Below are 14,087 nucleotides of genomic sequence, written 5' to 3'. Positions count from 1 at the left end.
GTTGAGTGTTGCAACTCACCTAGAAGGCTTTCATGGATGGGTAAGTGAGAGTCACTAGTTAAATTTTTTTCTCTCCTTTTATGTAATTTTCTTCCTCTTTGTGTGTGTATATGCATAGATATAAATGTATAAAATATGGGAAGAGAAATCTGATGCACAGAACAATGAAGAGCAGTAATCCATTTAAATAGTTTTTAAATTAATTTGAAAATGGCTGTAGAAGTATTGCAACAGCACAGTACTCCTTTGCAAGCACAATTCAAATGCATATAAGCAGCTTAATCATAGCACAAAAGTTGATGGCTTTGAAGAGCTAAAATGTCATTCTATTCAGAGGTCTGGAACTGAAGACTTCTCTTGATAGTTTTCACACTGGTGGATGATTATCTTTCAACATTCATCCTCTTTATGCTTTCTTGCTTCACATGGATAGTGTTCTGGATTGTGAGCCTGATTTCTAACAGAGATACAGCTTCAGGAGGAGGTCATTGATTCAGCACAGCTGTTTTTACTGTCACGAGCTAAGGTGCTGGCATAAATTTTGTGCAGTTTTTCACAGAATCACAGAATCTTTTCTGTGAGGCTTAAAAAATCCAAACACACACACAGAGTTAAAACATTTATGGAATAGCTGGTGCACTAAGCATCTGTTAAACAGATAAACTGAAGGTAGGCCCAAAATGGGAAAGTATTTGAGTTGCCTGGTTTTCTAGCCCTATGCTTTTAATATAAATATTCTGATTGCATTTTGTAATTAAAGAATGTGTTGCTTGTTTTGGAAAAATTACCTACAAAATTATTGACTAGGTAAACTGAATCCACATTGTGCAGTGCTGGGAAACTAGTTTGTCATGGAGTTTGCCAGGGAGAACAATTTGAAACAACATAAAGTAGGAAAGCTACTGAAGATCAATGTTCTTTAGTTTCTGTATTACACACAGTGTTCAAACTGTTTTGTCCCACCATTCCTGTATACTAGAAGAATTTGTTATATTTTTCTAATTGTTGAAAATTTTGCTTAGTGCTCACAGGGTAGGTCAAGCACTTGGTGGCTTTGCTCACATCATTAAAGCTGTCTTAGTCAAGGTGGCATTGTGAGTCTTCTCCCTATACGATGTTTTCCAGAGTTATGATAAGATACTTACTCAGCATCTGTTCTTATAACCTGACTCAAAGGGGCTTTGTTTGCCAAAGGGTTTTGTAAGCCAAGTCTCTATCCAGTCACTCATTTCACATCCTTGAATTTTCTTCTGTCTTTGCAGATGTCCAATAGACCTTGTAAATACATAGTTACAGTCGGTATATGACTTTGTGAGGTTCAACTCAAAATACAGCAGTGTTTTTCTAAGTTAACCCTCTCAGGTTTTAAAAAACATCTAACAAATAAAACATACACGTTGGAAGAAATTGTGTTATCTTTTAGTTGGTTGTTTTTTTTCTTGAACAGGTATTGAATCTGAAGGATTCTCCTAATGTCTATGTCCTTTATGTTCCAAAGGAAGGACCACATAGATTTCTCCCTCAGCCCCGTGAAGGACTATGATTAAAACTTCAACATTTGATTTATTCTCTAATTTAAAAAGCAGATGACTAGTCTCCCCTTGTCCACTAATCTAGTAATTTTGTCAAAGAAGACCACCAAGTTGCTCAGGCATGATTTACACTTGGTAAGTCCATGCTGACTGTTTCCAGTCATCTTTTTATCTCCCAGGTTCTCAGAAACACCTTCCAAGAGGACTCGCTCCGTTATTTTCCTAGGGAATAAAGAGAATCTGACCTTTTGTCCTTGTGACAGCATTTGAAGATGGTTGCAACATTTGTCTTTCTTCAGTTGTTGGGAATTTCCCTTCATCTCCATGACCATTCAAAGGGGATAGAAAGTGGCCTTGCAAGGGTGGTAGCTGGTTCTCTTGTCAGCCTTGAGTGTAGCCCATTGGGTCCAGAGAGGAGCATAAGGGTGGAAATCCCAAGTTAAGAGTGAAATCAGCAGCCCAGCTGAAGTGCATGTACACCAATGGACACAGCATAGGTAACAAACAAGAGGAGCTGGAAGCAATCGTGAAGCAGGAAAGCTATGATATAGTTGCCATCATGGAAATGTGGTGGGATGACTTGCATGACTGGAGCGCTGCCATGGATGGCTACAAGCTCTTCAGAAGGGACAGACAAGGTAGGAGAGGTGGAGAGGTGGCTCTATACGTTAGAGTCTCTTGACTCTGTGTAACTTGAAGTCAGTAACAATAAGGTTGAGTACCTGTGGATCAAAATCAGGGGGAAGGCCAACAAGGCTGACATCCTGGTGGGAGTCTGTTACAGACCACCCAACCAGGATGATAAGGGTGATGAATTATTCTACAAGCAGCTGGTGGATGTCTCAAAATCACCAGCCTTGTTCTCATGGGTGACTTTAACCAGCTAGATGTCTACTGGGAACTCCAGACAGCGGAGAAGAGGCAGTCTAGGAGATTCCTAGAGTGTACAGAGGATAATTTCCTGCTCCAGCTGGTAAATGAGCCTACCATGGATGGGGCCCCACTAGACCTGGTGGGAGATGTGGTGGTTGGAGGCCATCTGGGGCACAGTGACCATGAAATTATAATAGAGTTTTCAATACTCAGGGATGCAAGGAGGGCCATCAATAAAACCTCTATGCTGAACTTCCACAGGGCAGATTTCGGCCTATTCAGAAGACTAGTTCAGAGAGTATCTTGGGAAACAGCCCTGGAAAACAAAGGGGTCCAGGAGGGATGGACATGCTTTAATAAGGAAGTCTTGAAAGCACAGGAGCAGGCTGTCTCAGTGTGCCAAAAGGCAAGCCGGCGGGGAAGACGACCGGCCTGGCTGAACAGGGAGATTTTGAAGGAAATGAGGGTAAAGAAGAGAGCCTACCAATTATGGAAAAAAAGGCTGGCTACTTGGGAAGAGTTTAGGAATATAGTTAGGTCATGTAGAAAGAAAATTAGAGAGATGAAGGCACAACTTGAACTTAATTTCACCACTTCTGTGAAGGATAACAAAAAGTCCTTCTACAGATACATCAATAGCAAAAGGAGGGGCAAGGAAAACCTCCATTCTTTATTGGACATGGGCAGGAATATAGTTATCAAAGATGAGGAAAAGGCTGAGGTATTTAACACCTTCTTTACCTCCATTTTCAACAGTAAGACAGGTTGTCCTGAGGACAGCTGGCTTCTGGAGCTTGTAGAAAGGGATAAGAATCTGAATAGCCCCCTGTAATCCAGGAGGAAACAGTTTGCAACCTGCTGAGCCACTTGGATCCCCACAAGTCTATGGGACCAGATGGGATTCACCCATGGGTGATGAGGGAGCTGGCAGAAGAGCTCACCAAACCGCTCTCCATCATCTACCAACAGTCCTGGCTCACTGGGGAGGTCCCAGATGATTGGAAGTTGGCAAATGTCAAGCCCATCCACAAAAAGGGCTGGAAGGAGGACCCAGGAAACTACAGGCCCGTCAGCCTGACCTCAGTGCCTGGCAAGGTTATGGAGCAGATCATCCTAAGTGCAATCACACAGCACCTACAGGATGGACAAGGGATCAGACCCAGCTAGCACAGATTTAGGAAGGGCAGGTCCTGTCTGACCAACCTGATCTCCTTTTATGATCAGGTCACCTACCTGGTGGATGAGGGGAAGGCTGTGGATGTGGTCTATCTGGACTTCAGCAAAGCCTTTGACATCATCTCCCACAGCATACTCCTGAAAAAACTGGCAGCCCATGGCTTGGACAGGGGCACTCTGTGCTGGGTTAGGAACTGGCTGGAGGGCCGGGCCCAGAGAGAGGTGGTGAATGGGGCTGCATCCAGTTGGCAGCCGGTCACTGGTGGTGTCCTCCAGGGATCACTGTTGGGCCCAGTTCTGTTTAATACCTTTATTGATGATTTAGATGAGGGGATTGAGTCCACCATCATCAAATTTCCAGATGACACCAAGTTGGGGGAGTGTCAATCAGCTGGAAGGCAGGAGGGCTCTGCAGAGGGACCTGGACAGGCTGGAGAGTTGAGCTGATTCCAACGGGATGAGGTTCAACAAGGCCAAGTGCCAGGTCCTGCACTTTGGCCACAACAACCCCCTGCAGCACTACAGGCTGGGGGCAGAGTGGCTGGAGAGCAGCCAGACAGAGGGACCTGGGAGTTTGGATTGACAGGAAGCTGAACATGAGCCAGCAGTGTGCCCAGGTGACCAAGAAGGACAATGGCATCCTGGCCTGGATCAGGAACAGTGTGGCCAACAGGACCAGGGAAGTGATTCTCCCCCTGTACTCAGCGCTGGTGAGGCCACACCTGGAGTACTGTGTCCAGTTCCGGACCCCTCAGTTCAGGAAGGATATTGAGGTGCTGGAGCAGGTCCAGAGAAGAGCAACAAGGCTGGTGAAGGGACTTGAGCACAAGTCCTATGAGGAGAGGCTGAGGGAACTGGGATTGTTCAGCCTGGAAAAGAGGAGGCTCAGGGGAGACCTCCTCACTCTCTACAACTCCCTGAAAGGAGGTTGTAGCCAGGTGGGGTTGGTCTCTTCTCCCAGACAGCTATCAGTGAGACAAGGGGGTATGGTCTTAAGATGTGCCAGGGGAGGTTTAGGTTAGATATTAGGAAAAAATTCTTTACAGAGAGGGTAATCAGACATTGGAATGGGCTGCCCAGGGAAGTGGTGGATTCTCCGTCCCTGGAGGTTTTTAAGATGCGACTGGATGTGGCACTTAGTGCCATGGTTTAGTAACTACAGTGGTAGTGGATCAAGGCTTGAACTTGATGATCTTGGAGGTCCCTTCCAACCCAGCTGATTCTATGATTCTATGACTCTTATAGGTCAAGTCCCCCTAAGTAATTGTGCCTTATTCTCACCTGCTCCTGACAGGTCTCCTCCTTGAACTTGTTCACTTAGCATGGAGAAAAGGGAGATCTAGTTAGTGAAGAATGAAGCAAAGATTGCACTGGGTACCTCAACCTTCTCTGTACCTGCTATTATGAGATCACTGGCCCCATTCAGCAAAGCACCTGCATTTTTCTTATTCAGTGTTTTACTGTTAATGGGGTGGCTGAAGTTCTTTATGTTGTCCTTGATGTCCTTTACAAGCATCAATTCTAGATGAGCTTTTGTTTTCCTAACATCATTCTTATATGGCCAGGCAACATTCTAAAATATATCCTTTGTAGCTTGTCCCTCCTTCACACTCCTCCACACTGCCTTTTTGCATTGCCCTGGTTAGCCACTGTCCTGATACATCTGCTTGTTTTCTTGAGAATTGGGATGGGCCTTTCTTGTGCATGAAGGTTGCTGTCCTTAGAGGCCTGCAACTTCCCTGACCTCCTTTGCTTTCAGACCTGCCTCTTATGGGATCCCACCTACCAGTTTCCTAAACCAAAGTCTGCTCACCTGGAGTCCATGGTCTGTACTGCTGCTCTCCTTCCTTACCCCCTTTAGGATCTTGAATTCCACTACCTCATCATCACTACAGCCAAATCTGGCACTGATAACACATCGTGAACCAGCTTCTCTTTGCCAGCCGATCCAGCTCTGTGTCACCCCTGTTAGCCCATGCAGTGTTTGTATTTGTAAGTTCTCCCTGACACCCCCCAGGAACCTTGTTTGCTGCTTGTACCTGCTGTGTTGCACTTCCAGCAGATGCCATGAACTCTAGAGTCCTACACAAGAAACAGGTCCCGTGATCCAGAAGCTTCCTTGATTTGCTTAAAGAAGACTTCATCACCTCCCTGCCTTGATCAGAGTGCTGTGCAACATGGTCCCATTACAATGTAACCCATGTCAAGTGTGCTTTGTGACTGCACAGGAAGCTCTAATTCCTCTGGTACTGTCATGGGTGGGAGTGGAAGGCTTAGACAAGGTTATTAAAGAAGCCCTGCCATTGGGTTACAAGATGCAGAAAGGACTCGCTTTCTAAACTCCTTCTCAGAGAGGAATTCAGGTGCAGCTGAATCCTATCTTAGCCTCTAATTGTGTTAATGGTTTAAATTTAAGGAATTATAGAGGTGTGATTAAATCATTTTGTCCTGCAGGTTTTAATAATGGCAAATCGGCTATATTTGCTTAAAATGAATCATTTATTGTGACAAATGAACAGACGGGTGAACAGACAAATTATCCAAATCAGAATTATTTACTATACGGTATAAAGGCTAAGAACCTACTCACAGAGTATAATATAGCATAAAGTAGTATAGTGTACTGTATCAAAGCAATTATATTAAAGCAATTGTATCAAAGCTAGCAAAAGAAACAATCATTAAGTAGAGATTGATATAACTTACCATACGAGATAGTGGGCAGATCTCTCTCTTTCTCTTAACCTCGGGGGAGTATGCATGAAGGGGTGTCCCTGCTTCATGGGAGAAGCTCCACACTTCAAGGAAGTACGTGGAAGAATCTGCTATATGAAAGTTGGGCGGGGCTTTTATAGTTATAAAGTGGTGGACTGGTAGTCACAGATTTACAGGCCAGCAATTAGCTTATCTGTCAAATCCTGCTTCAAAAAGCAGGATGTGCGTTTGAAGTTTGGTGAACCAGGCTGGTTTTAGCATAATTCAACACCAAAACACAACTTGGTGCCAGCTGTAGCTCTCCACAGATAACTTGCATGATAGCTTGCATTGTATGCATTCTTTGATCGGATTCTAGGCCTTATCCAGGTAGGCCATCCTGCCACAAGTGCATTTCCCAGGCTGCAGTTGTGCACACCCCTCCCCTAAGGCAGGTGTCTCTTTGCTACATTTTATCATTCCTGAGGTCTCTTGTGTTCCTGTTGCCCTACACCTTTGGCTTTAATTACTCTTTATACTATAATTCCCTTTGTTCAGCAAGACAGGATCAGAGCACTGTACCTCTCCTCCCCACATCTTGCCCACCTTCTCTTTCCTTGTTACTTGTCCTACACCCCCTCAAACACCCAGCATTACGGCCTCAGTTAGAAATGCTGGTCACACGGTGTGCCATGCTGCTACAGAGCCAATGAGCTGCAGGCAGCAGTCGCAGCCATGGCCCGACAACTGCTGTGCACCCCTACCAAAATAAGTGGAACTGTGATGAGGAATGGATATGTTTTCTCACACCTGCAGAGGGCTAAGGGTTTGGTGCTCTTTGGAGTGGAAGCTTACCAGGAATTACTTGGAAGTAGAGGATTAGATTTAGAAGTGGGCCATATTTCTAAAGACCTGCAAAGTCCAGATACTTGGTTTGCCCTGCCCAGGGCTAGGTTTGCTTCTGATTAGGAAGAGCTGAAAGGGTATTGGTGATGCTTCTGTTGTGTATAACTGCATTTTAACTGCTCTGTAACCAGCAGCATTAACATCTCTCTGTTCTTAACTGTAAAATTTAATAAGGGGTGTAGCAGCAAGTGTAAAAGTGCCTACATTTTACTGTAACAGAAATAGAATTGTAATAATTTAAATCCCATTGACCATGGTGGAAGTGAAAATGAGATCTGGTTTTAGCTTCTGCAGAATTCAATGTATAAAACTGCTTACACAATGCTAATATGCAAACTGCTTGACTGTGAAAAGAATAGCTTTTTTGACCTCGGTAGATAAGTATCTGTATTCAGGAAAGAAACAGATAATCTACTTCAAAGTGTGCACTTACTGCTGCTTATGAGGTGTCTTTTTTCAGACCAATAGGTGCATTTGGATCAAGAAATGTTAGAGTCTCCAGGTCTTGAAGTCTTGTGTTCCATCATTTTGATATTGTGAATTTTTTTGAATGGGTCAGTATTCAGCCCAGCCTGTTAATAGACTTGTCTTTTGGATAACTCTGCCAAAAACAGCTTTCTTCCCAGGCTGAACTGACCGGGATACACAACATGCACAACAGCACTGCCGGAACTCTGCATGTGGCTGCAGCGTGTAATGAGACTCGGCCCACCCAGTCACCGAGCTCTGAGTTTTCCCTGGGCGTGTTGGTGCTGCTGGCTTTCCTCATGGTGTTGCTATGTCTGGTCACCATCCTTGGAAACATCCTGGTCATCCTTGCTTTCATCCTGGACAGAAACCTCAGGCATCGGAGTAACTATTTCTTTCTCAATCTTGCTGTTTCTGACTTTGCAGTGGGTAAGTCACAGTGGTGGAGGCCTGTGCTAATTGTGTCCTGGGAATCTTAGGAGAAGCACTGGGTTTTGTTTTCTGTGTGGTTTCTTCTAAGATAACTATTTCCCAAATGTTTGTAGGGCAAGGGAAAGGAATGTGTTTTAGCAGGCAACTATGCCTCAAAATATGTTATAACGAGAAATGGATCCCTTTTCATAGAAATGCTTTTAATGTTTCTTCAGGAAAAAGAACCAGGTATTACATGTAAATACTAACTGAAGGAAAAATGTTCTTTTGCTACAGTTTGTGATTTGCCCTTGCCCCTCCTGTAAGATTGTTCATCACACGCTTCAGAATATCCTTATTTTTGACAGTGTAATTGTTTTCTTATACAGATATGTGTGATACATCCAGGCAAATGTATTACTTCTCTACATAGTACTAATGACTTTTGAATGTATTGCACTACAACAAAATAGTTTACCACCGGGACTTTTTACTGGCTTCAACTTAGCACAGGCTATTGATCCAGTGGGTTGTTCGATATCAGTAATACCTTGATGGCATCTCCCATCTGTATTCCTTATTGGTCCCCTCTTCCCATAGTGACATTGCAGAACTCCAGAAGAATTGGTCACTGGAGGTGCCGTGGATCCAGTCCTGACTGGTGGTGCCAAGTGAGGAGGTGGGGGTGTGAATGTCTTGTGCAGTACTCCTCCATGGTTCAGGCCAGGGAAACAGCCCACACAGCAGAGAAAGCCTGACAAAACCATGGTCCTGTGGCAGATGTGCCAGCAAGATATGCAAGCATCTTGACTTGAGGCTAGCAAAGAGGTATTTCTGCATACAAGTACTTTGTCTTCTGGACAGTCACAGAGGCCAGTGTTCACTGAATCACGAAAAAGGAAATAGCCCTCATCGACCCACTGCACATCTGGCAATAGAGTCTTCCCTAAATGCTGTTCCTTTGTCAGTGCTCTGTAGTGAAGTGTATTAGTCTAGCCTTTAAGGTTTTCCTTTATTTCTGCCATTTATAACTGGTGGTGCCTTATTCTGGGACTCGCCCTCTGGTGCAGAAAACAAATGATGCATCTGCTGAAGCCTTTGTTTTCCTGCCCAGGCAGCTGGAGCTGCTATTTCATAGCTCAGGTCTTCTGCAAAAGTCTGGTTTTCCTCATATCTCATAGTGTAGTCAAGAGATGCAAACATCTTCCTTCTGCATCAGTTCTTCTTTGTGGCTGGTGCCTCATGTAGTCTTAAATCAACCAAGAGGAAATGATTGGTTTCAGTATTACACTAGCCTATATAGACAATGTAAATCTAAGATTTTGTGTCTGGTATTAGTCAGGAAATACTTTATTTTCTGAAGTTGCTGGGTTTTTATTTAATTTTTTTTTTTTAATTTTAAATTTTTTTTGTTTGTTTCATTTTGTCATTTTTGTTTGTTTGTTTATTGTTTTGGTTTTGTTTTTTAATTTATTAAAAGTTTGGAATCTTTCCAGGGATGTGGCTCATGTCTTTTGCATCCACTAATTAGTAAAAGTGAGAATAGTTTGAAATATAAATGCTTAAAACCTGGTTCTTGCCTCTATATTTATATCTATGGCCAAACCCAGTAATTTCTTTTTGACATGGAAGCAAACATTGATTCCATAGAAGTTGACGAGAACAGTAGCTGTCATCAGCAACTATGGAAAATGAGTATTTTGTACAGAAGTGTTTCTGCTTGTATCTAGGGTATGTGTTAAACAAGCCATCATTATTGAAAGAGCTGTACACATTTCCCTGTTGATAGCAGTCTGTCAGCTCATTGCCCAGAGGTTTATAGTCAGTAGGCCACATAGCCTGGTAATGTTCAGTAGCTTCTAAGGTCTTGATGGACATACCAAGAAAAGAATAAGCTGGAGAGTTTAAAATGAATCTTGAAGCTGCATATAACTTTCTATTTGTCTCTGGTAGATCAGCATTTCCAGGAATGTCGTATCAGATGTTGCACCACACTTTTGAAAGAATATTAGAGGTGAAATGAAGAAGTTGCTGGGTTAAAAATGAAAGACAAACATGATTTTCTTAATTAAGTACTTCTGTTGAAGGCCTTTTGGACAAAAACCCCCAAATTTAACAGCAAAAAAATGGTTCTGGAGTTATTCTCAGGTGGAGAACAAGGACAAGATTAAAACACTCCTTAAAAATGGGAGTTTCATTCTTCTGCTGTGTCTGTTCTATCTCTGGTAGAAGACGTTTCCAAACACCACACAGACTGTCCAATACATTGTCTTTAGCTTGCAAATGCTAACCAATCTTACAATAAAAACTGCCATTGGCAACAGCTGTAGATATGCCTGGGGGAAAGCTCTAAAAGACAAAAGACTAGAGGAAATACAGCGATGAGGTTACATGTCAGAATGCAGCCACAGCGCATATATGCTGCAGCACTAATTATGTACCTTTAGAGAGTGTAAATTGGCTAGACTGCAGTTTTCTTCTTCAGTAGATCCTTCTTTGCTGGTTTGCTTTGAGCTTGTTTCCAGCAATCAGCAATACATAAATCGCACTAAGATCTAATACATAGAAAGTCACCACCAGATTTCATGAGAATTTATGAATTTCTGTATATAAATCATATATCCACCCTAATCGATTTGTTAATTTCTTTTACCCAAATTCCATAATAATGTGTCTCTCTACTTCCAGGAATACTGTTTGCAGTCCATAAGAACTGCATGGTGTCTTTGTGGTTGCTTTCCACAGGTGTGTTCTGCATACCTCTCTACATCCCGTACAGCCTGACGGGAAAATGGCACTTGGGAAGAGGCATCTGCAAGCTCTGGCTAGTTATGGATTATCTCCTGTGCACAGCTTCAGTATTTAACATTGTTCTTATCAGCTATGACCGTTTCCTGTCAGTTACTCGAGCCGTAAGTACCCTGTTTACAGCTTCTCTGATTTTTTTGTTGGAGGATTATATTCATCAACCTTTGCTATGTTTGTGAGTATAAGCCCAAAATTTAATTGAGATAATAGCTCTCAAAAATATACTGACACATGGAGACTATTAGATATTTGCACCTAGATTGGATGAATATTCCTCATTGAGCATGCTCTAGCACAGAGCTAGTCAACCAGGACTTTTCTCACAATTTCTGCTTCACGTTCTGCTACTGCTTGAGGAAAAGCAGGCTAAGGGGTAAAAAGGGTAAGGCACGAGACTAGTAAAAAAGAGGCAAGGAAAGAGGAAATTCAGAGTAAACTGGATTTGGGTTTGGATGTAAAATCAGGAATGGGAGGAAAAGGCAGTGAAGCTAAGGCAGTGAAATAAAGGACATCAGGGAGGATGTCTAGACCTGAGATGTGGCCACAAATGATCCTGGAGAAGACTGGGAGCAAGAGCAAACAGGCAGAGAATGGGACAAGGGGTAGAATGCAATGATGGCCTGTAGAAATGTGGCAATAAAGTCCTCCTGGAGCAGAATCCCAAACTTCAGGTGCACTCTGTCTCTGCTTTCTTCATAGCATCCTACACATGTTGTGTGTGCTTTATGTCTCAGGTAATAAAAATGGATGCTGGCATTTCTCACCAACTATGCTGTTAGCTCAAGTGGCAGGGAATGTCAGGGAGAACTAAAGGTTCCAGCTCTTTTGTGATGTATGAGACTGTCAACATAACATCATACAATAGCATTTCAGTCTTATTTTTGTCAATTGTAATTAATTCCACTTATTATAATTGCCTTTATATTAAGTTTTATTATTTTATTTTATTTTAAGGAAAAAGTCTGGGAAATCAAACACCAAAACATCTGGTATGTAAGAAATGTTACACTGGAAAGCCAAAGACTCAGCATTTACAAAATGCAAAATTCAGAGCACCTGCATGAATATGACATTAACTCGAGCTTGTGTTTTCAATTGGATATCTAAGCTTCCAGAATTGTTTACTCTGTCATCCTGGGAAAGGGGTGGAACAGGATGTGAACTGCAATATACCTCTCTGTCTACAGCATATAGTGGAAAATAGGTACTAGTTCTGGAGTGGTTGGAGAAGGAAGAAAAGGGGTGATTTTGTAGTTTCATCAGCTAAGGGCTGCATTGCAGAGCTGGAATCTATTCCCTCATTCTCATGAAGTGTCCAATAAGCAATTTTCTTAAAGGTGGGTGTTAAATCTATGTGCCACATTTTCTGTTGATTTCTGTGATGCATGTAGCATTATTTGTTTGCAAAATACTGCAAAAAGCACTGCAATTGCCAGTGAATGGGAGTTATGCTCTGAACAACTATAAGATACTAATAACTCTGGAACTTCAGATCACAAGGTGTCTCAAACAAGGCATACCAAATTACTAGGTACTGATGGATGATCATGTTTCATACCCTGGACCATGATCCTTGTACAGCTACACTAACCTGTAGAGAGACAACCCTATGCTATGTCAGCATCAATGAATTAAACATGCTTGGGTGAGCTTCAGCTGATCAGCAGAGCCACAGCTCTAAATTACCAAGCACTCTGATGACTTCTTCTGCTACTTCCCTTGTTTCCAAAATGTATCTCAAAAATCTGACCTTTTTCTTTCTTTTTCCCTTGCAGGTATCTTACAGAGCCCAGCAGGGAATAACCTCCAACCCTGCCATCAAGATGGTGGCCATATGGGTCTTAGCCTTTCTCCTCTATTGCCCAGCAATCCTCTTTTGGGAGCACGTGGCCGGACACAGCGCAGTAGCGGCAGATCAGTGCTACGCCGAGTTCTTTGACAACTGGTACTTCCTCCTGTGTGCATCCACCCTGGAGTTCTTTGTGCCACTGCTCCTGGTGATCTACTTCAATATGCACATCTTCCACAGCATCCAGAGGCGCCAGAGGCAAGGCAGTGAGCAGGACTGTGAGCCTCCAAGGAGTAGCAGCCTGTCCTGGAGATTTTGCCCTTTGTCAAGGTCAGGGGCATCTTCTCCTTCCTCGGACGCAGAGGACAGTGTTTCTTCTTCCATGAGACCAAAGAAAGAGTCTTTGGTAACCGACTGCTCATCTCCATCAAGAGGGAATTCTGTTACTCTAGAAAATGAATTTTCTGTTTCCCTCTGTTCAAAGACTAGGTCAAAACTGCAGCAGGACAAGAAAATTGCAAAGTCACTTGCCATAATTGTCTGTGTGTTTGCCATTTGCTGGGCCCCATACTCTTTATTAATGATTATTTGTGGGGCCTGCCAGGGAACTTGTGTCCATAATGCCCTGTATGAAGCAACTTTTTGGCTTTTATGGATCAATTCCTCTCTGAATCCATTTCTCTACCCTCTATGTCATGTTAAATTTAGAATGGCTTTTCTGAAAATATTAAGTCCCAAAAAGTTTGCCACATTGAGATCAGGATCTTTTTAGAAGGAAAAAAGAAAAAGAAGAGCTGGATGAGGAATGTAAATTGCCACAGTTTGAAATTAGATTTAGTCTCTTCCAAGAGACTAGTCTAGTTGGAAAATCTAAATAAGCCTTCTGTGAAATGTGAAATGTCCTCCTTCAGACAAACATGCATGCCCAAGGTTTATGGACTTTTCCCAGCTATTTCAATTGGCCACTTCAAGGCTATTGCCTCTATCTGACTTTGCCTAGTAGTCTATCCACGTTATCTTAATTCTGGTTGCTGAAGATACTATCTTCAGTTGCACTACAACTTATATTTGTGTTTATGTTTGATATTAGTTAAAAATATCCAATGAAATTGGGTATTTGCTGTAGTATTCTAAAGTTACTACCTTCTCTGTTCTATTTCTTTTTAACAATTTGTATTGCATTCAGAATCTAATTCTTCCCTACATCAAACATCCAGTTAAGTTATGAGTTTTATTGCCAGACACCTAACAGGATTATTTAGTTTCACTAAAGGGTTTTGGCCATTTTTCAAAAACTCGAGTGTATGTGTTCCCTGTAGAAGAGCATTACTCTGTGTATATGCTCAGATGCAGCAGTAGAGAATTTAGGTGTGTAAAGCATTTATGTGAATGTCCAGCTATTCTTCAAGAAACAAGCCTTCTATGGCTGT

At 42.5% G+C, this 14,087-nt stretch overlaps 1 protein-coding gene across 1 annotated transcript; it reads left to right on the top strand.

The window, feature by feature from the left end:
• Nucleotides 1-7,010: 7,010 nt before the first annotated feature.
• LOC103761762 (histamine H3 receptor) lies at nt 7,011-13,429 on the top strand. The gene is made up of 4 exons (XM_018075117.2): nt 7,011-7,166; nt 7,796-8,078; nt 10,806-10,972; nt 12,644-13,429. Exons 1-4 carry the CDS (start codon nt 7,011-7,013, stop codon nt 13,427-13,429), a joined length of 1,392 nt encoding a protein of 463 aa, XP_017930606.2.
• The last annotated feature ends 658 nt before the right edge of the window (nt 13,430-14,087 follow it).

This window comes from Manacus vitellinus, unplaced genomic scaffold (genome assembly GCF_001715985.3).
Source record: "Manacus vitellinus isolate BGI_N305 unplaced genomic scaffold, ASM171598v3 scaffold_1_pilon, whole genome shotgun sequence".
In the NCBI taxonomy this organism is placed as follows: Eukaryota; Metazoa; Chordata; class Aves; order Passeriformes; family Pipridae; genus Manacus; species Manacus vitellinus.
Note: the sequence above shows the minus strand (reverse complement) of the source record. Positions and strands in the feature narration are given on the sequence as shown.